Raw genomic sequence first — 21,977 nt, 5'->3', positions numbered from 1 at the left:
CAAACAAAAGACCTTCAAGGACAGCTTTATCAAAGAATAGCAATGTTTCTTGCATGTGCCAAAGTAGCTCTACAACACAGTAAAACCCGGTGTGTTACTTTAACTCTCAGTGTAACAATTGACCCGGAATGCAATGAAAGGAGAGCTCTCTTAGCCCCAAATCGTCAGTCTCAGTCATGGCAAGTACATGACAAGGCCTACATAGTTAGCCTGGCTAATAAGCCAGACTAATATCACACAACACTGGCAATGTTTTTGCCAACGGCTGATTTGGTCAGGCTTATTAGCCAGGCTACTACACAGTGGTATTCTCAGTTCACACATGCTAGAAATGGATCCGTACGGCAGTCTTAGCACACACATGTGACAACATATCTGCTGCCAGGGCTGCTGGTGATTTTATCTCAGGCTCTTCTAACACGGCTGGGCTTTGCTGGTTGCATGTAGGTCAATATTCCAAAGAAGCCGTAACATTCTTGAGTTTAGTGAAAAAAGTGAAAATGTTAAAAATGTTCAAGTTCACACAATCTATGTTTGTGAACTAGGATACAGGAGTCTGCAGCACTTGCACCCCCATTCACATAAACAGGACTGCAGTGGAGAGAGATGTATAGGCTACCTGCAATGTATTAATTTGTAGGTTTTAGTTTTCTTATAAAATGCATTCTAAGAATAGACACTTTGCCCCAAAGGGTGGCCTGCATTCCAATGACACACGTGACTTGTGTTTTCTGGTGGTTACATACACACTCTGGAGCATGCAGTTAAATATGTTCTATTCTCTATAGTCTAATCATCAAGGAATCAGATGAATGATGATGATCCAATCTGTGAGGTCTTTTTTAACCTTTTGCCTTGTTGAGCTCTGAACACTATAGCTGTTTATAGGAGCGCCCCTCAAAAAAAGGACAAAAAAGTCCAGGTCAGAATCAGGTTTAACCCCATTTTATTATGACAAATGTACAAGATCAGATTCATAAGAAATAACAGTAAAGTTAACAAAAACATAAGGACCAGACAAAAACACATAAGACCAATCTACAAGGTTCTATTCACACCAGACAAGCTGTCTTTTCTCCCAGATTCGTAATATGAGGTAATGGGCGACTAACATTTCAGTCATTGGCACCAACTCCCCTCCCATCCCACCCCTAACCTGCTGTTCTTCATTTCTATCACCGCTCCCTTGCTCAAATATCTATGCTTCCCCATGGAGGTCTCGCTACTGGTTATTTCATAACCACGATCTAAAAATGTACACTTTGAGAATATAGAAAAAAGTTAGATACTGAATGTGCACAATTCGGGTGTGCGGGTTCCTAGTTGAAGTCTGTAGTTCCATGATTGGATATGCTGTATTCTGGTATTCTGTCCCATGTCACTTAAACCCTATACATACTTTGTTGGCTGCAGGGGTCCCGCAGGGGTCTAATACTTGGTCATCTCCTTTCTGCCTTCTACACAAACCTCTTCACCTAAAATAGCCGATCAACAAGATCACAATGAGTCGCTTTGTGGCATATAGAACGGTTGAAAATAGCATCTTATAGCTCTGCTATTCCCAGCGAAAGTTTGCCTGTTCTCACCAAATGTTGGTAGATTATGAGATGGCCAGAATAGTGCGACACTAAGGTTCATGTGAAAATGTGTGTAGTTAACATTTGATGTCAGATAACAATGATTTGCTTCAGAAATGATAATTTTGTCACAGCAAATATCAACTCATGATAAAGAGTGGTTTATCCTTTGTGAAGACCATGCCAAGGGCAATTTACAAACATACTTTACAAATACCGTAGGCTTCAGCAACCCCTCTACAATTCTCTACAGTCAACAGTTTTCCTGCACTTCCCATGACTTCATATCACTCCCTGGCATGTTATTGTTACTTATGAGTTTCACTGCGCAATAATCTGTGGCATTTACATGACAAATCTTTCCCTGGTGATTTAACAGTGAAACAATACCGATCCAAGTCAGTTCTCAGATTAGACTACAAAAACAGTTGTGCCTAGATTATGTCCCTACAAAAGAAAACTATTAGAAACTCATGCAATCCCAAGGAATTGCCAAATATATTTCCCCATGATAAAAAAATGCCTCTAAATATATTACAGCAAAAACTACAAATATACACACTTTATATGGGTTAAGAGATAAGAGGTTATAACAGAGGTCAGTAGAGTAATTGCACCGCTTTTTGTCCACATCGCTAACCCAGCTTGAATCTTGCTATATGGTTCCAAAAAAATTATTCCACTGTCTCATTTATTTATGTGTATAATTATGTCTGATTTGAGGTCTTAAGTCAGTGATTTACTGTACCTGACTTGAAGAGACCTCAAATTATACAGTATGAGAACACAAATGCTTTGTAAAGATTGTGGATGTATGCAGCAAGATGCGATGGTATTTGCATTTGGTGTAGTATCCTCTATATGGTCATACTTATAGTAGAATAGAGGGATAAACCAGAGTTATCCCATTTTTTTGGGAGAAAAAAAGTGAAAGTGTGCAAATCTTTGTGTAGACATTTTTTTAAATAAAAATATTTCTTACTCAAATCTTTGCTTCTGGGGGTCCCTGGAACAAAATATTTGGGGGTCCATGACCAAATGCATATACATTTTTGGGATCCTTGACATTTGAGAACCCACTGATATAGCAACAAAGTTTTTTCAGAATACTGTTAGGATGTCATTTTTTTAATGGGCCTCAGGTCTTATACTAGGGTTTTGCACTGGAAACAGCTGATTTACAAGTAGATTTGCGATTTATGGTGCACGACACCAGTGCACAACCAAGTGTAAATCACCCTGTAGAGATAAACAAGAACAAAAAAGGAGTTGTGCGGGTAATAGGGTATTCATGTTGTTTAGTGAATAAAATGGTTTGGAATAAAAAGGTTTTGAACCTACAACCAGCGGATAATGTACACAGAATTAAGCCACTTTAAAGTGAGCCACAGACAACAAAGAGGGTTGAATATAAAAAGAAATACATTACAAAAAAAGAAAATCAAACAAAATTATAATACACGTCTAATCTAAATCTCAAAATAGGGAGGGACATAAAATTCAGATTTACCAATGCAGAATAGCCACAAGTACTGTAATTTGAATTGTTTTGTCCAGCTGATCCCAATACAGGTTAGCATCTGCATCTAAACGTGGGGATCTCACCACTGATATTTATGGCAGTACACAAATTTAAAATTATTATTATATATGTATACAATAATATACAAAAGCTAAACTAACATGTCTAAAATAGGGGTGCATGCTCAAATAGAACAAAGTGAGAATAAGGATTGCTCTATTCTACTTGGATCACATATATACATTCAAACCTTCTATAGTTGGAGGAATTGAATATGTATATGCGAGACAGCACGACAATCGAACACTTGGGGTAGAAACCACTAAAAGGTCTATGATAAAAGTTAAAATCAGAAATGTGATCTTCCTCCCCCAACTGGCACCGGCACATGTACAATTGAATTGATGAGGCAAGAATCTCACCAACTACTTTAGTTTGTGCATTGGCCAAAGACTTTGAACCATTCGGAGTCGGATATGTATTTAAATACCTGCACTCAGAACAAAAAAACAATGTTAGGTTTATTATGCTTATAAAATACTGACAGAACTCAACAGGATTTAACCAAATCAGAAAATGAACAAATAGTGTCTTTGTAGCTATCATAGATTAGATATTCAAAACCTTGTAATGAAAGGACTGGGAACAATTGATCCACAGAACTTCAGGTCAATCACGGAATGCATTTAACTTTAACACCTGCCATGTTTGTCGTTTATGAAAACAAACCAAAAAGAAAACAAAGTGATTTTGTATTAAGATGAGACAAAATTATATCCTAGGAAGTTGTACATGTCGACACCAGTTTTCCAGCAAAGCAGACAAGACATCACAGCCTTGTGGCAGGATTTAGACATAGGTGTGGGACAATTTGTTTGAGGAGCATAAAAAAAGAAATAATAATAATGTGACTAGGAACATGAATGTGACCGTCTCTAGCAGGAAAGGTATGAGTGGTTTGGCAGCTATTCTTAATGATACAGGGATTAGGTCACTGTTACAATCTACCGTTGAGATAATGCAGCGATAGTGAAGAACGCTCTCCAATCAGACTTCACAGTCAAAAAACATTTGATTTGTATAACCCCAGAGGAAGAGCAGGAGAGGATGGATTGGGAACCTTCACAGGGATCCAGGTCGTACTTTTGTTGAGGTGGGCCCGATGAGGGCCGAGGAGGTCCCGATGACAATTATAAAAGGACAGGGAGTGCTGGCGATGAACTTCGTCGGTAGGTGGCAGCAGGTAATAATAAAGTTAAACAATACAAAAATACAATACCACAAAAAAAGAAACGTACACCATTTTCTTTCCTTTACAACTGTTCATTGCTGCAGACAAACGCCACTAGGTCTGTGACTCCCAACAGGTCATCCTCGTCATCGTCCTGTGGCGCCATCTCCTGGGGGACGAGGCCATTGGGTGCTGCTGTGGCAGCAGCCGGCGTGGTACTGACATTTTTGGGAGAAGAAGCGCCCGCCGCCCCTGGCCGGTTGACAAAGCCCTCCAGGCTCTTTATGGGGCTCTGTCCGTTGGTGGGGGGCAGCTCCCCCAGGTTATAGTCCAATGGGCCCGTACCTTTCCCCGGCGCGGTGGCACCTTCCTCCTCGGCTTTTTCGGCGGCGCCTTTCTTCCCTTTTCCCTCTTCCTCCTCCTCTTCGTCATCGTCCGAATCGATGCGGTTCACGCGCTTGCGGACGGGTCGGTCCTCCTCGTCGGAATCGTCCGAGGAGGAGCTACCGCTCCCCTCCTCCTCCGAGGCTCTCCGCCGCTTCAGGGAGAGACGCATGCGCTTCTGCCGAGTCTCCTCCTCCTCCTCAGACGAGTCCACTCTCCTCCTCTTGGTCCTTCGCTCCCTCGGCTCGTCAGAGGAGTCTCTGGATATACTCGCTGAGGAAGAAATGAGAAAGCTAAATTGCATGGGTGCAACAGTTAATCGAACTAATCGATTACATTGTTTAAGTCTATTATTATGAAATTTGAATTTCAAACTGAAATAAGCAGATCTATAAGCTTGCAATGTGAGCTTGTAGATTGCAAATTTTGTATGACACCGTTGTACATCAAAGTATAAAATAGTGTTTAAGTAGTTAATCAGACTAATCAGTTAATTAAAAACTATTTTTGTAATTATGAAAAAAGAACATGTCAATGACACATCAAATATCAGTAAAGTGGTCCTGAAAAACAGGCAGGCAGGAAGGCAGGAGATAATGCACATGCTATGCAAGAGTGGTGCTCTGCAGCTGTGTCCTTATTGATGTAACAATAAATTGAAAATGCTGTATAAGGCCTCATTCACACGTATCAAACACCAATCAAGCAAATGTTTGGTCGTTTTGTAGAGGCAGTCTGTAGAGAGAGGTGGCGAGTTGTAGGGGCCGATGGTATTTCTTTATTGTACAGCACAATTATTGCGTGTTTATGTATTTCATTTGTGTTCAAATATATTTGTTATTTTTGTTAGCACAGGAAATCTTATTCTTTGGGCTTTGCTAAACATTATGATTTGTGTTTGTGCATCATCGACATGTCAGTTTCATTTAATACTAATTAGATTTTTCCATAGACGTACTCACACACAAGCAATGACCAATAATCAATGAAAGAGACGGTTCAGGTGATTAACCATTCCAATTAATTGGTCAATTTGTTGATACTCATCCCGAACCGTCCGTCTGTGAGTTAAAGGGTAGAGAAAGGACTGAACTGACCTTCACTGTCGGAGCTGCCCGGGCGTAGTCTCGGTTTGAACTTCTTCCGGTTGGTGCCAGCCCTGGATCCCTCTGACTCTGAGGTCTCGCAGTAGTTCACCTGCTTCTTCAGACTCCTGCGAGACCGCCGTCGACTCATGTCCAGGTCACTATCGCTGAACTCACTCGAGCCTTCTGTAACTATACATAGACATGGAACCAAGTCATGGGGTGATACAATAACGGAACTGATTGTCATCCAACGAGTCACTGGAGGATATGATCTGAGTGGGCAACAAAGTGGAGATTCAAAGTCCATTTGTTGCCTAAATACACCTCAAAATACACATAGGCAAGGTTATACATCAGAGGCGACCGTCATCTAAGTGCTTCCTGACCTACTCTCTCCACTGGGTAAGGAAATCAACAGCACACTGAATAAACACTGGCACATCTAACAACACTTAAGAGGGGACAACATCGTCCTACATCAAAGAGAAGCCGATTAGATCTAACCGTACTTATGGGTACCTAAATGTCTTCACCTTTATTGAGGGCTGTGGATTTTTGTCTTATGAACAGGGGCTCATAAAATCACAGCGAAGGATTAATATGGAAAACATTAAAGGAAAAATGAAGTGTTCGATTACCCAATTCATCTTCATCATCTTCATCCGTCTCTTCCTCTTCGTCATCCGAGTAACCTCTAGGTCTGCGTCGTCGTCGAGAACTTTTCCGCCGTTTGGGTTGTCTCTTAGCGCGCGACGACCTGCGACCTCCACCACTGCCACTGTCAGAGCCAGACTCGCTCTCTGCATTTTCCGACGCCACAAATTCATCCTCCTCAGAGCTGCTTGCAAACAATACCAATTAAAAGAAGGAAAGAATACAAATTAATGCTTCATCATGTTTTTGCTTTCAGAATGGCATGTTTCCTTCGTTAAAAAAATAAAAAATAAAGTTTAGTTTGAATAACACACTATTTAGTTTTAGTGCTATTTTAGTCCACTGAAACCATTTAGTCTTAGGTCTAGTCTTACTTGAATTGTTAAGTTGACTAAATATAAAAATCTTAGTCTTTCAACACTGCAGATTATGGAGCTATTTAACACTTATTTGGCTGGTCCTACAGTTACCTTGCATAATCATCATAATAGTTTTGGTGAAAAATGTACCTACATTTTCAAACGGTTCCCAAAAATGACAAATGCACATATATATTATTATATTTATCTGCTTGACCTACTGTATGCATGTTATTGTATACGAGTGATATATGTACAATTTGGAAACCTGTGAGATGACTTTGAAGTCAATAGGAACATTTCCAGTTCATGTGAGAGAGGTAATGGGTCTGATTATCAGGGTGATCGAGTGATTGATGCCAGCCCAACATTACAAATAGAGGGTGTGGTGCAGAGGGGGAGGGGGAAATAAACAAACCTGTGTACTAGTGAACATGTGAAGAAAGAGGAGATCTCCCAGGCACCAGTGTTACTTTAGTGACAAAGACAAAGTTTATACTAAAGTAAGCAGCAGCCAAGAAGCGAGAACTATCGAGACCAGCGAGAGAGGAACGTGTCAATGATGCTGCTGCATGAATTCGCTGGATACATTCATGAGTTGCCGGTCAGTGTGGGGAATCTGACGGAGTAAAGCTGCTGCTGGTGAGACAATTCCAATCTTCTTGTTCTCGTGGATTACAAATATAAAGGGGTACCCGAGCGTTCATTACTTTTGTTCCGTGTCGTTTGGACAGAGGAAACTTTACTTTTGCGGGAGCGCGTTAAGAAGAGGACAGTCGCAGGACTGTTACTGTTTAAAGAGTGTGCCACGCGTGTGAAATAGTTTAGCTTATTGTTGACATTTGAAGTTGTACGGTAATCTGAGAGGATATAGCGGCCATTGGGACTTGGTTGGGTTTGGTGGAATAACTGTTGATTTGTTTGTTTATTTCTTTTGGTTGTATAGTATATTATGGCAGTATAATCTCAAGTGTATTTTTCTCTACCAATTTATTTGTCAATTATTGTGTGGCTTCAATAAAAAAGCATAATCACAACATAACACATCGATCCTGTTGTTTCCTTTAGTTAATACTTATCCTTTCAAAATAAAAGGCTGATTGTTACAAATGGAAATAGCGCCAGAGATCACAGACTGGACCCAACTTATGACTGAAGCGGCATCCTTTGAATACTCAATTGCCAGGAGGAATAACGTCAAAGGGAAGTTCCATGAGTTATGGGACTACTTTTATTTATATATCAAAGGATTGTTGCAGTAACATTTTGTATTTGTACATTAAATATGATATAACCACGAGTGTCAACAACAGAGTGTGGAGGGGTGTTGTCCAGGCGTTTTCTTTTTTTTGACTGCTAGTTGTGTTTTGTTTTTAGTTTGTTTTTTCTTGTCTTTTTCTTTTGTGTAAGTCATGTGAATTTTGTATGCTTTATTGAAAATCAATAAAAAACTATAACTATAACTAAACTAATAGCAGATCTATAAAATATGTTGTTCATAGGCTTTATATATATATTTAAATTATTTGTCATAACTGCACTGTGCAATCTTTTGTTCACAAAGCCAAAAAGGAAAAGGGAAATGCATCTTCATTCATTAGTTTTAATGTTCAATGCGAAATGCACAATTAAAATCTTAAATTGTCATTTTTGTATGACAATTAACAGTCCTACCTCTCAGTGAGGCGGAACTCGTTGTCACTTTCCTCGCCTTCCACGGTGCTGTCACTGTCGAGGTCGTTGAGTCTCCGGCGCTTTTTCCTGCGTGGGCCAGCGGCGGGCCGCGGCGGTCCGCCATTTTCCTTCCCCTCCTCCGCATTCAGGATGACGTTGATGTCCTTTCCCCTGTTGTGGCCCGTGATGTTGGCCATGTCTTTCCCCCGACCGGCTCCTGTAAGAGTGATGGCACTTTGTTAGCGACAATGTGCTTTGACATTTGATCAAATGTTAACCCTGTACACGAAGTTTGACCAGGGTCAGTCCAATTCAATGGAGCTTCACTGACTGGCATGAGAATGTTGCCATGTTGCCAAACCAAGTGTCAAGTAGAAACAACCAAAAACAAAGCAGTGTATGTACAATTAAAGGGAATACAGTAATCTTTGGACAGAGTGGGCAGGTGGTTAGAAAGAGCAGCTCGCTGGCTAGCCATATCCAATACAGCTGCAAAAAAGGATAAATTGCTTTCCTTAAATATTAACATTAGAACAATGATCAAAGCTGTCCAGCTAGCATTAAACACTGTTATCACCAAAATGAAACAGTGTTATTCTGAGTAAACATGGCCACCTTGTGACACTGTTGTGTATGTTCATATACAAACCACCGGCCTTGACTTGTCTGTGCCAACAACACCCCCACCTACCCGGTGGATTTATTTCAGGTCAGTATTAAAGGAAATACGGTATATACCTCCACCTTCTGCTTCTTTGATGTCCTCTTCAATAGCCTCCTCTATGGCCTCATCAAATTCATCAAACCTGGGGGGGGGTGTAATGATGTTTTCAAGACTGATTCCAGCGTACAATAAAATACAAAGGTGAAATTACATTTCGATTTTAAAGGCAGCATCATAGACGTAGAAAGGTAGACGCCTCCTATCAGCTCTGGGGCGTCTGCTCTCAAGTGAGGGCAAGCTTCCGCATTGATGCCGAGAAAAGTAATGAAAGGGAGGGACGTTGAGGCACGTGACTGGACACCAGGGAAGCGCCATATAACGGTGCACTTCCGCCCTCAGTGCGATACATGTCGCTCCAATGAATTGCAGCAGCGAATGAGGAGTCTACCTTTCTGTGTCTATGGGCAGATGTGCATTACATTAACCATTTCACGCACACATTCATACACCGATGGCGGAGGAAACCATGCAAGGCACCAACCTGCTCATCGGGAGCAATTAGTAAGTGTCCAGAGTCTTGCTCAAGGACACTTCGACACTAACTCTGGGGGAGCCCGGGTTCGAACTGGGAATCTTGCGGTTCTCATCCGGACACTCTACCCCTGAGCCACCGCCGCCCCGGAATGTACCTGTAGCTGATGTTCTTTTTCACCCTGGTAGATCTTCGGCCCCAGCTTTTTCTCTTCTTTTCTTTCTTCTCCTTCACTATTACTTCCTCTTTTTCCTCTACCTCCACCTGGTGGTTAAGACATGGGAGAGTAAATCAGCAGCTGAGCCCATGATGTTGATAATGTGTTGCTGCCATTACTTCTAGAACCTTGGCATACTTACAGAAGGTGTAATGATGTTTTCAACACTGATTCCAACGTAGACTAGACGCTCTTTCCTGGAGGAGGGAAGAATTGGCTATGAAACTTTAACCACTTCTTGATCCCCATTCTAATCTATACTTGATCCCCATTCTTCTATATGAAAGTGTTGCGGCGCGAAAGCAGCTGATCTACAAGCTCGGTACGCGTTGTGAGCTTGTAGATCCAAATTTTACAACCAAAGAAATACTATTTTTGACCATGGTGTAGTTCGTTCATAGCAATAACGTTAGCTTTTTCCTTCTGGTGATTACATTTAAGCTTAGAAAATCACAGATGTGATGACAATGTCAGAGTGGGAGGAGCTTCTTGCACACAGTTAAATCCACTGAGGATTTTACTGTTTAACAAGGCTGAACAGCGGCAGTGATATTTATACTGTGATTAGGCCACATTGATAGAACGATTTATTTAACAGTTTGCAAAAGGTACACTGGTACACCTAGTAGTCATTTGAGAATGACTACTAGGTGTGCTGTCATGCTCATCTGAGCATGGCTGTAGAGCCCATTTCAACCAATCAGATTGCCAGTCGGAACTACCCGTTGTATAAAGTTCCTTTTATAAACGGCTCACCTTCTGTCTGCACGTTCCTTCTTTTTCAGCACAGTGTCGAGGTTCAGGAGCTGCTCTTCTAGTTTGTCACAGAGCTGCTTCTATAAGGGAAAGAGGTCCCACGGGGAAGAAGCATTAACAAGACGCTACATTGCATACTCGTTGATTGCCGTTTTCAGACACATGATCTCAGCCGTATCCCATTGCTGGTGTGATAACTCAGTGCCAGACAGTGAAAATCAACACTGCTTTTATAGGCCGTTAATAGTTTATTATTATTATTATTAAAGGATTGCACTCCGGCTGCACTCCCTGTGGGGGTGTGGAACGCGTGTGTTGAATTTGAAGTCGGTGGGGGCGAACGGTTCTCGGGTTATGTGGAGTACAGACGTACGTACACACAGGTGCATTTAATGGAGCATCAAATGGTGCATTTATAGATAGACGTTACGTACGTGTTGACAAAGTGGACAGAACCATTCCCCATCAGGGATGACCATGAGAGGAGGTCTCAAGCAGGCTGTGTGGTAACCACTGTCGCATGAGTCACAGAGGAGTATCTGTGAAGGAAACAAGAGAGTTGGTGGCATGACATCAGTCATTGTATTGCACCTAGCTTAAGAAGAGGAGAATGTGGACTGAGTGGAGAGACCCACCAGCTCGGGGTGATTGGGGAGTCCACAATGCTTGCAGGGGTCATCGTTTGGAGGTAGGTCATCGTCAGAAGACGTTGAAGAGGCGTCGCTGCGCCGCTCTCTGTTCTGGCTTCTTCTCGTCCTGCTCCTCTTGACCTTGAAGCTTTCGTCGCTGTCGTCCTCTTCTTCTTCCTCCGTCTCCCAGTCTTCGCTGGTATAGTCGTCGCTCTCGTCATCCTCAGAGCCTTTCTTTTTGCGCCGTGGGGTCCACCGTACCTTCCGCCGCTTTTTCCCCTGAAGAAAAAGGGATCGTTTCAACCGATATTCGTGGGGTACTGATGATGACAGTTGGCTTACATGCTTACACAAGTTATTTCCTACTGAACAATAAGCCTACTGAGATTGGCTTTGGATATAATAATATGCCCACATATTTAGGGACATAAGTAAGTAAAATGTATTCATAATAATAACCTGAAGCAAAGGTATTTGGTGTAGAGGGACAAAAGGAACAGACCAAGTACGTATAGAGCCCTGGGGAAACCCACTCAACTAAGTACATGGGATTTAAGTGGTTAATAGGTTGGAAAGTACCTTACCCTAGATTTAGACTGAGACTCTGGGTCGACATTCCTCTCTCTCTGTTTCTTCTGCACAGCTTTCACGGCATCATCCTTATCCTCTTCTTCGTCGTCTTTGACACCTGTGTCCTCGTCATGCTTCTCAGTTGGTGGCGTCACCTGTAGTTTCTCCAGCCTCCGGTCCTGGATCTCCACCGCCTTTATACTTGGCCTAGAGATCCTTGCAGACCGTCTAAGAGATCTCCCCACATTTGTGTCAGACTCGGAGTCCCCTTGTCTCTCGTCCCTCAGCAGTTCAGCTCTCATCCGGCTTGTAGAGACCTTGCTTTTAGGACAGACACCGTCCTTCGGAACTTTGGATGAAGAAGCATCTTCTTCACTCTCATCTTCTCCCTCCTTATCTTTAAGATCATCAAAGGGTTCTTTGCTTGCTTTTGTACAGGATTCTGGTTTCTCCATTTCATTTGATGTCTTGCTATCGTTATTTTCTTGGGTTTCCTTTTCATCATCCATATTGGTATGATCCTTTGTCTTGGAATCCCCTTCACTTTCTTTGTCTTTACAGGGATGCTTTTTGCTTTTATTTTTGGGGCATTCTTTGTCTGAGCCTTTGACATTTTCATGTTTGTCTTCTCCATCTTCCTTGGATAAAGCAGATGATGTCTCTGGCCCCTTGTTGACGGGATGCTTTTCAGATACTTCATCTTCTTTTCTGCCATCCGATTTGTTAACAGTGCTTTTAGAAATGTTTTTTGTTTCTAAAGAACAAGATGTTTTGCATTTCTCTTCAGCTGGTTCCTTGACCTTGTTAACTGTAGTCGTTTTTGCTTTGACCTTGTCGGGCTCAGACTGATCCTCTTTACTTACTTCCACCTCCATGGACTCAGACACCTTAGCAATCGCCTTGTCTTGGGAGAGGACAGTAATGGGTACTTTCTCAGAGGTCGTATCAGTTGCCACAGTTTTTTCCTCCTTGGGTTCAGACATTGCAGCATCTTGGAGGGTGTCACCCTTCTCTCCCTGTCTATGTGCATCATTTTTTTCTGTACGTTTATGTGCATCCATTTTTCGGGTCTGTTTGGGTGCATCCGTTTTTTCTGCCTGTGTTGGTGCATCCGTTTTTTCTGTCTGTTTTGGTGCATCTGTTTTTCCTGCCCGTTTGGGTGCAGCTGTTTTTTCTGCCTGTTTGGGTGTGTCTGCTTTTTCCGCCTGTTTGGGTGCATCCAATTTTTCTGCCTGTTTGGGTGTGTCTGCTTTGTCTGTCCGTTTGGGTGTGTCTGCTTTTTCTGCCTGTTTGGGTGTGTCTGCCTGTTTGGGTCCAACTGTTTTGTCTGCCTTTTTGGGTGGAACTGTTTTTTCTGCCTGCTTGGGTCCAACTGTTTTTTCTGCCTGTTTGGGTGCAACTGTTTTTTCTGCCTGTTTGGGTGCAACTGTTTTTTCTGCCTGTTTGGGTCCAACAGTTTTTTCTGCCTGTTTGGGTGCAACTGTTTTTTCTGCCTGTTTGGGTGTGTCTGCTTTGTCTGCCTGTTTGGGTGCAACTGTTTTTTCTGCCTGTTTGGGTGCAACTGTTTTTTCTGCTTGTTTGGGTGCAACAGTTGTTTCTGCCTGTTTGGGTGTGTCTACTTTGTCTGCCTGTTTGGATGCAACTGTTTTTTCTGCCTGTTTAGGTGTGTCCGCTTTGTCTGCCTGTTTGGGTGCAACTGTTTTTTCTGCCTGTTTAGGTGTGTCTGCTTTGTCTGCCTGTTTGGGTGCAACAGTTTTTTCTGCCTGTTTGGGTGCGTCTACTTTGTCTGCCTGTTTGGGGGCAACTGTTTTTTCTGCCTGTTTAGGTGTGTCTGCTTTGTCTGCCTGTTTGGGTACAACCGTTTTTTCTGCCTGTTTGGGTGCAACTGCTTTGTCTGCCTGTTTGGGTGCAACTGTTTTTTCTGTCTGTTTGGGTGCAGCTGTTTTCTCTGCCTGTTTACAGGCATGTGTTTTTTCTGCCTGTTTGGGTGCAGCTGTTTTCTCTGCCTGTTTACAGGCATGTGTTTTTTCTGCCTGTTTGGGTGCATCTGCTTTTTCTGCTTTTTTTATAACGGAGGACCCCTCCATGTGTTGAGTGTTCTCTAGTCTTTCTGAATGCTTATCTTCCTTTTGAATAACTGATGATTCTTTCGCGTCTATAGGGCTGCCCAGGCTACCTGTATCATTATTGCGTTTTATTACTTGTGTCTTTTTAATGACAGAAGGGTGTCCTACCATCTCCTTAGGATCATTGGACGTATGAGTGTTGTCCCTGTCGGAGGGCAGTGTGTCTCTCTTTTTAATTACTCCTGACATCACTGTAAGTGCAGAACTACCTGGCGTCTTTGGACCCGTCTCCCGTTTTGACATTTCTTTAGGATCAGCGACATTTTCTGCAATCTCAGTTATGTTTGGTTTTCCTGGCTTATTCTTCTCCGATATGGCCATATCTTCAGCGGCAGCTTTATCTGCTGATTTTTCATAACTCTTCCATTTTGCTAGTTTTGGTGAAACTGATGAATCCATTTCTCGATTAGAAACTAGGTTGTCTGAGGGTGGCCCATCTGATTTGTTCTTCTTTTCATCCTCTTTATGATTGGATGCCAAAATTGCATTCTTAGCATCCTTGGACGGTGTTGGTGGCTCTGCTGCTACAACGTGTGAGAGAGACTCTTTCCCACCTGAAACCACTGTGTTTTCCCTTTCTACCTTTTTTTCAACATCTTTTTTCTCCGTTTCATGTGATGATGTTGACTCCATACACTTCTGTATTGTCTGAGTTTTAATCCCTTCATTACCCGTGGCAGGAACCTCCTTTTGATGTGATTCAGCAGCTTTACTTGCATCCAAAATAATTTTAACTGGTTGCCGTTTGCCATCAGCAGAGTTCCTATGTTTTTCTGTATCTGTATTTGACTCACACAAATGTGTGAGTGGTACACCTTTCTCCGCTGCATGCTGGTCAGCTCCATTGATATAATCAGCCACATTATGCTCATTCTTTTTCTCTTCCTTCCTCTGTTCAATCTTAGGTGGTTCCCTGACTTGAGAGACGGATGGATTTTGAACAATAATGCGACTCCCGCCACTTGTGTCAAAGCCCTCACTAAGCTTCATCCCTCTTTTTTTCAAGGGTATTTTGGCCTGCTGGTCATTCAGAGCCCGTTGAAGTTCCTCTGCAGCATTTTTCTTGGCATCCTCAGCTTGATCTGTTTTCAGTAATGTACAGGACTTTTCCAAGCTTGGCGGGGCTTCAATTTTTGCGGTACATGCTGTACTTTTGGACAACTCCATAGGCTCCTCTTTAATGGTCTGGACATTCAAAACGCCATTGTTATCCACAGGAGACTTTTCTGATTGGAGGCCAGGATCCAATTCCTCTTTTTCATCTTTGATGCCATTCACTGGTGACTTAGCCTCAATCAAATCGGATCTTAATTCCTCTTTCGGGGGCAGGTTTTCATTGCACTCCATTTTTGGCGAGACTGGGCAAGCGGTATCTTTGGAAGATTTACCTTCTTCATCCGTCTCGGTCTTTTTTACTATGATTGACAAAAATAAGGATCAGTTAAGCATTTAATGTGTAATAGAAATTGCCATGAAATGTCCAATTTGGTGGGTAAATAAAAAAGTGAACATGAATTACCATAAACCATTATATTGAAATAACAACAAACAACATAGAAATCGATAATTACACTGCACATGTCATTATTACCATCTTCCTCATTCTTTATATTTTCAGCATCTTCAGGCTTGGGGCTGGATCCCTCTTCTTTCTCCTCCTTTGCAAACATTGCAGGGTCAATTTGAGTCTTCAGCAGTGCCAAAATCTCGGCCAAGTCATTTCGGTCTCTGCATGGAGAAAAGGACAGATAGTGATTGCTCTTTCCATGATACCAGCCTATTTGGCTGAGTTGAGGGCTGAAAACAAAGGATGACAGGCATTTGCCATCAGGCCTCCATGACTCTGGAACGACCTGCCTGAAGAGCTAAGGCTTAATAAATAATTTCTTTCACTTTTTATCAAAAAGTCTTTGCATGATTACAAAATGTATATTTTTTACTTCTTCCTACACTTTATATTATTATGCACATTTGTTTTTTAATTCCGTTTCTGATTTTGATTTATTTCCTCACTTTCATAAGCCTATTTTTGTAAGCGCTTTATAAATAGTTATTCTTAATAATATTTATTATTACTAGTGTAACAATAATTATGGCCTCTAGTCAGAATGCTTATATGTTGAAAAATGTTCATACATTTTCAAATATATAAAAATAAATCTGAAATAGCAGATTTACAAGCTGATAAGATTGAAAGTACGTTGACAAGAAATGGGGAGAGAGATGGGGGGGGGGGGGGGGGGGTTGAAACAATGCAAAGGTTGTTGGGATCGGGAGTCGAACATGCGACACGCTGTCCGCTAGGCAGCACTATAATTGCATTGTATATAGTCATAGCACGCCATAGTACATATGTATAGCATAGTAGTATATATGTATAGTTTCATTATATAGATATTCCACTGTTACTTTCTTAGCTTACGCATGTTTCATGATAAATGCTTTTATGTGATGTATTCCCATGCTTTTGTTCTTGCTTAATGTAAATCGCTCTGGATTAAGAGCGTCTGCTAAATGCCTAAATTGTAAATTGTAATTGTAGGCGGACCCGGGAGAACCACTATTTTTTGATGTTTTTGAAAGTGTAAAATTATTAAATGTGCCAGTAATTCCTTTTGTATATTTCAGTTATTTGTCATATCTGCATGGGCAATTTTTATCACGAAGCCGTGACAGGCTGAAGATTATGTGCATCATCTTCCAGTCAGATTAAATGCACACGCAAAACGATCCCAAATGTTGCTGGCCTACCTGACAATACACTTCCAAGATAACCCAGACAAGTCATCCTGTTCCTCCACATAGACCCGCACATTGTTGTCTTGGTCCAGTTGAAACCAGTACATCTGGCCATCTTTGTCCCGGCCAATGGGCTGCTGTCGCATCTTATCTGGATCCTCCTCATTGATCACCGTCTTGAATTTAACATTGTCATCGAATTGACACTCACATAGATACTGTACAAAGACAAACGGAAGAAAATATAAAGCCATTAACACAACAATGCACTTTTGTGGCTGGGACATGGAGAACCTTCTCCTGTGTTTTTTTTGTTTCAGCCATATTTACCTTTGTAAATGCAAACAGCCAATAGTGTGATTAGCAATCCATAATTTGGCTGCAAGTATTACTCTGTTGCAGTGAATTTTATGGATTTAAAGCAAGTTTGGCTTCACTATAGGTAATATGTCCAATGTCAATTCGGTCAAACATTGTGGAATGAATGTACTTTAATCTAGAAGCATGGCCCTTAGTTTACACTGATTGCTATCAAACATAATAACACATAATAGTTTTCTCAAAAGATTGACTGTCAGAAAAGAGTGTGACTTACTTTAAGGATTCCTATCTTGCACTCCATCGACATGTCCTTGTATCCTTTCTGTTCCATCTCCCATGCCCAAGTAGTGTTGAATTCTGAGCATATCTGTTTAGAATATTTGGTATTAGCAATCAATTCTTGTAAATGGTGCATTTATATAGCGCCTTTATCCAAGGCACTTTACATAGATTGTGCATTACACACACATTCATACATTGATGGCGGCAGAAACCATGCAAGGCACCAACCAGCACAACAGGAGCATTAGGGGTTCAGTGTCTTGCTCAAGGACACTTCGACACCAACTCTGGGGGAGCCCGGGTTCAAACTGGCAACCTTGCGGTTACCATCCAGCCACTCTACCCCTGAGCCACTGAGCCTTGTTAGTACTTGTCTTACCAATGTGTAATTACTATGCAAAAACAACTTACCTTTACAATATATTTCTCCCATCTATCTGCGGACACTGACTTTCCAATCTTTCTCAGCAACTTCACATGAAGGTCCACCAAGAGCTTTGGGACTGAGGAAGATGTACAAACAATCAGTAAACACATACACCATAATATGCTTTACAGATATATAGACCGATTCAGAAACGGGTCTCATGGTCGCCGTGAACGTATTTCCTGTAGGCAGAGACGACATATCTGCAGTGTAAACTCGCAGGTCTTCTACTACATTGAATGGTAGAGTGACTGATGTTAGTCTGCTCAAACCTTACTCTTTTACCTGCTTTTTACTAACACTAACTTTAAAAAGATGCCCATAACATCGGGATGAACTTGTGTAGTTTATGGCTGTTCCAGTAGTGGCAACATTCAACTTGGGAGAAAAACGGAATGTCAAAAAATACACCGCGGTTGCTGAGACCAGAGCCATAGAGTAATGGTTGAGACAAAGCAGTGAAAGGTCCTGAAAGATACGTAACGTCAGTCTTACCCAATAGTAATACCCAATCTTTCTGTTGTATGAACACAAGGCTGCTGTACTTTATACCTCATACTAAGCATTTGAAGTATCAAAATGGCAGTAATAGCAGATTTACAACACATAATGTGTTGTAAGCTTGTAGGTCAGCTATTCCACTATTTAAAAATTCTTTGGAATGTACATGTATGTATACCCCACAAAAAGACCACCCCCAAAACTCGGCGCACGCTGCGTGCGCCCACACATGTGCCCTGTTCTGGGGTTTGAGCCCCTGACCCCTCAGTGCTCAGTCTGCACGGCCCTGCTGATACTCTCCTTCTAATACGTGAGGGGGCCATGTTTTTTCATTTACTCTTTTCATTTATTTTTAAATATTGTTTTTGGAAAATATTGAGGGGACGGAGCCGTTGACAAAAATATCTGAAACAATACGGCCCCCTCACGTATTAGAAGCACAATATGATTCATCAGAAAAAAGGTTGGGTGTTAACTATTCGATGAATCTATCAAATAGAGTTTGAAGTTACAATGGGTTTATATAGGAAGGGGGCGGGGCAGCTAAAATGAATATCAAATATCTAAATACTGAATCGAATAACTTTAAAACAGTTCACATAACACTGAGTAGACCAAAATATTTTTTGAAAGTGAAATATCCCTTCAATATGTTCCAATGTTCATGTTGAATGCCAAAAACACAATTAAATCGCTAATTACAATTAATCCTCAACTTAAATTTGTATATCGTGAAAGCCATAGCTATACCATTAGCAGATAAGTTAATACAATAACGGGTGTAAAAAATATTCATTTGGTTTACTGGTTTCAAAGCTAAGGTACATTTCATTTGCGAGCCCCTTTGCTGTTATTTTGTCTTTATGTGCACATTTCAGAAAGCCTTCATTTTATTTGGGTGAGAAGATGTGAATATACTGCATGAAACGTTGAAAATATAGTCAACTGAGAATCCAATAATCAATCCAATAATCAACATATTTTGAGGAAAAAGTATTCAATCAAAATTGAATAAATATTTAAAAAAAAAAACAATGCTGTCACCAGGCGCCCACTGGCCTAGTGGTCCAGGCGCATGCCACTAGGCTCTAGCCTGACAGGGTGTCGCGTGTTCGAGTCCCGACCTTTGCTGCATGTCTCTCCCCTTCTCTCTCTCCTGCCTGTCTTTACTCTTTACTGTAGCTATCAATAAAGCACAAAAGCCAAAAACTAATCTTGAATAAATAATAATGCTGTCACCCAAACGTATCCCGTGAGGCCAGTGTACAAACGACATATACCACATACAGACTAGAGAGGACACAGGGTCTGATTTAATTTGTTCTATTTGAAGAAAGATATTAAATGAACACATGAGGATCTACTGTGTAATAGATCATCAGTGGTACCCAACATGGGGTACCAAATGGCCCTCACACAGGTCTGTAACTCTGTAAAGTGTAGAAATAGAATAAAAATGTTCACACGCTCAGTGTTGATTTAACACTGTCTGAGTCTATTTTAAAACTGGGCTCATTTAATAAAAACAATAATATTATTAATAAAGAGTTGAGAATCACTGGACTAGTATGGATCAGTGCAAACTGTAAGCTGGAGTCTCTTTGCCCCTCCATCCCCTTTCTACAAGATGGCCACCTTATTACCGAGATAAATACAATAAAAAAGCACACTGGATGGATCCAAATAAAAATCACAACAATAGCAACAAAACGATCGCTGGAAGGGGCACCGTGCACGTGAACGCCATCATTCCGCCCTTTAATTTGAACGCGCACCGCCGCGCGAGCGACGAATGCGTAATTACACAACAACACACACGTTCAGGAAGTCTGTGCGTGCGTGCGCGTGGAAACACCACTGGAGTGCACTGCGCATGCTCGTCGCGCGAGCGGACCACCACTGTATGCAGAAATGTAACTGTAACTGTAAATAAAAGTACACAATGTGGCACTTAAAACACACACAAAAACCTCTTTCGTCGTACACGCAATGTTGAATTAATAACCACTCAACCATAGTGATAGCAATGGTGTAGTTTAATGCACACACGTTTAGTCTATACATGTGTCTCTGTGTGTGTTCTTCCAACTAGTCCAGCAGAGCAGATAAAGGCTGCTGAGAAGAAGGGGGGAAATTTTGTAAGCTCAATTAAAAAAAAAGCTCCCGAACTGCGAACAAACCAAACAGACCATTCTTGCCCAAATCACAACAACACACAAAACAACAAAATGACGCACATGCACGAGCGCCACTTCGAATTATGACCTCGTAACGTCTACAAACCCCATAAATATAAACAACAACGGAAAGCACACACAATAACACAGTAGTAAGCTACTAGGCTAGCGTGCTAACGACAGCTCCTGCGAAGAGCCGGATTTACACTTCAGCCGCGCGCCTGTCTCGCGCAGGCGGGGGATAGCCGATCTACAAGCTCACAGCGCGTCGCGGGAGCGACGCGCTGTGAGCTTGTAGATCGGCTATTTTCGACTAAGTACGGCGAAGTACACCCCGCCCCCCCCTTCTTAACGTGAACCAGAACGGTGTAGCTCTCCCTCTCTCTCTTCCCCGGGGTTTAATGCTAGCCTCACCTGAGGCTGTGTCCCGGAGGTAGCGCTCCAGCTGCGGGAACGTGAGCTCCGGCAGGTCCAGCAGCGCTCCGTAGCGCTCCAGGAAGGAGCAGACGACGGCGTAGCTCGGACACAAACCAGGGGGAGAAGCAGCCGTTGCCGCCGCCGGAGGAGGAGCAGCAGCAGCAGCAGCCATCTTTTCCACCAGCTCAGCCAGCCAGCAGCAGAGACTCAGAGCAGAGCGCACGGAGTCAGAGCGCAGGAGGACCGACTCATCATCAACATACACTCATACAGCAGTAAAGCGAACTGTATGCTGCTGCTGCTGCTGTGTGCAGATAGAACTACAATCCCACAATGCGCCGCGATGGCTCCCTCCCCGTTTCCTTCCCAGAGGGCTTTGCGGTTGAAAAAAGGAGAAGAAAAAGTCAATCGACGCACGCACGAATGTTACTGTAAAGTAAACAAAAACGAGCACGCGCGCGACGGATGGTGATGATGACGACGATTATCATCGTCATCATCAGTGAGCTTAATTATTAATAGATCATAGTGTAGATCCCCGAGTCTACAATAGCTCTGCTTGTAATTCCATTACATTCAAAGGGCTTTATTGGCATGAGGAAAACAAATCAAAATATGTGTTTTGCCAAAGCAAAAAGTGGAACAATACCAATACTCGATGCAGATTCATACAATGATTAGTCACACAATTAACTCATTAACAATGCTTATATTTTTTTACACGAGTTCTTTGGCATGTTTTCTCATGCCAATGAAGCTCCTTTGAATTGAACTGGCCTAATTATACTACATCAATGTTGGCAATTGTTTTACAAAATGAGGACAAAATAATAAAAATTAAAGTAAAGCACACCAGACCTAGCTTTAGGCCTACCCTTCAACTTCTTTGTAGCAATTGTTGAAAAGTTAGGCCTTGAATATCAAATGTCCACACATGTTCATAACATGTACTTTACCTAATTTTCCAAAGCATACAATTTTTATTTTTTGAGCCGTGCCTAATCGCTCCAATGACTGTCACTTGCCCTGTCGTGTGTATGTCTATATGCATGTCTGTCTGTTTGAGGTACGACCTTAGATTATCTAAGGGTACGACCCATTGACCCCTGCAGCACATTAGGTGGATGTGC

At 41.9% G+C, this 21,977-nt stretch overlaps 1 protein-coding gene across 1 annotated transcript; it reads right to left on the bottom strand.

Moving 5' to 3' along the window:
* Positions 1 to 923: 923 nt before the first annotated feature.
* Positions 924 to 21,226, bottom strand: rsf1b.1 (remodeling and spacing factor 1b, tandem duplicate 1). Its single transcript, XM_083779105.1, has 16 exons — positions 20,845 to 21,226; positions 17,737 to 17,828; positions 17,318 to 17,410; positions 16,735 to 16,940; positions 15,575 to 15,711; positions 11,872 to 15,398; positions 11,294 to 11,566; positions 11,093 to 11,197; positions 10,659 to 10,738; positions 10,045 to 10,099; positions 9,843 to 9,949; positions 9,228 to 9,295; positions 8,490 to 8,706; positions 6,441 to 6,640; positions 5,812 to 5,991; positions 924 to 4,987 (listed from the first exon to the last, which is right to left on the bottom strand). Exons 1-16 carry the CDS (start codon positions 21,017 to 21,019, stop codon positions 4,413 to 4,415), a joined length of 6,090 nt encoding a protein of 2,029 aa, XP_083635231.1. The 5' UTR covers positions 21,020 to 21,226; the 3' UTR covers positions 924 to 4,412.
* Between the last annotated feature and the right edge of the window lie 751 nt (positions 21,227 to 21,977).

The sequence above is a fragment of the Protomyctophum parallelum genome, assembly GCF_964188405.1.
Source record: "Protomyctophum parallelum genome assembly, chromosome: 1".
NCBI classification, from domain to species: Eukaryota; Metazoa; Chordata; class Actinopteri; order Myctophiformes; family Myctophidae; genus Protomyctophum; species Protomyctophum parallelum.
This window is presented reverse-complemented; position numbering and strand designations above follow the sequence as displayed.

What these genes read in the sequence shown, in the direction of transcription:
- rsf1b.1 (XM_083779105.1), bottom strand. Translation starts at nt 21,019, where the DNA reads ATGGCTGCTGCTGCTGCTGCTCCTCCTCCGGCGGCGGCAACGGCTGCT. An exon ending in TCCCCAATCACCCCGAGCTG is followed by an intron (nt 11,198 to 11,293) that starts GTGGGTCTCTCC and finishes TTTCCTTCACAG; the next exon opens with ATACTCCTCTGTGACTCATG. An exon ending in AAAAAGAACATCAGCTACAG is followed by an intron (nt 9,296 to 9,842) that starts GTACATTCCGGG and finishes ACCCCCCCCCAG; the next exon opens with GTTTGATGAATTTGATGAGG.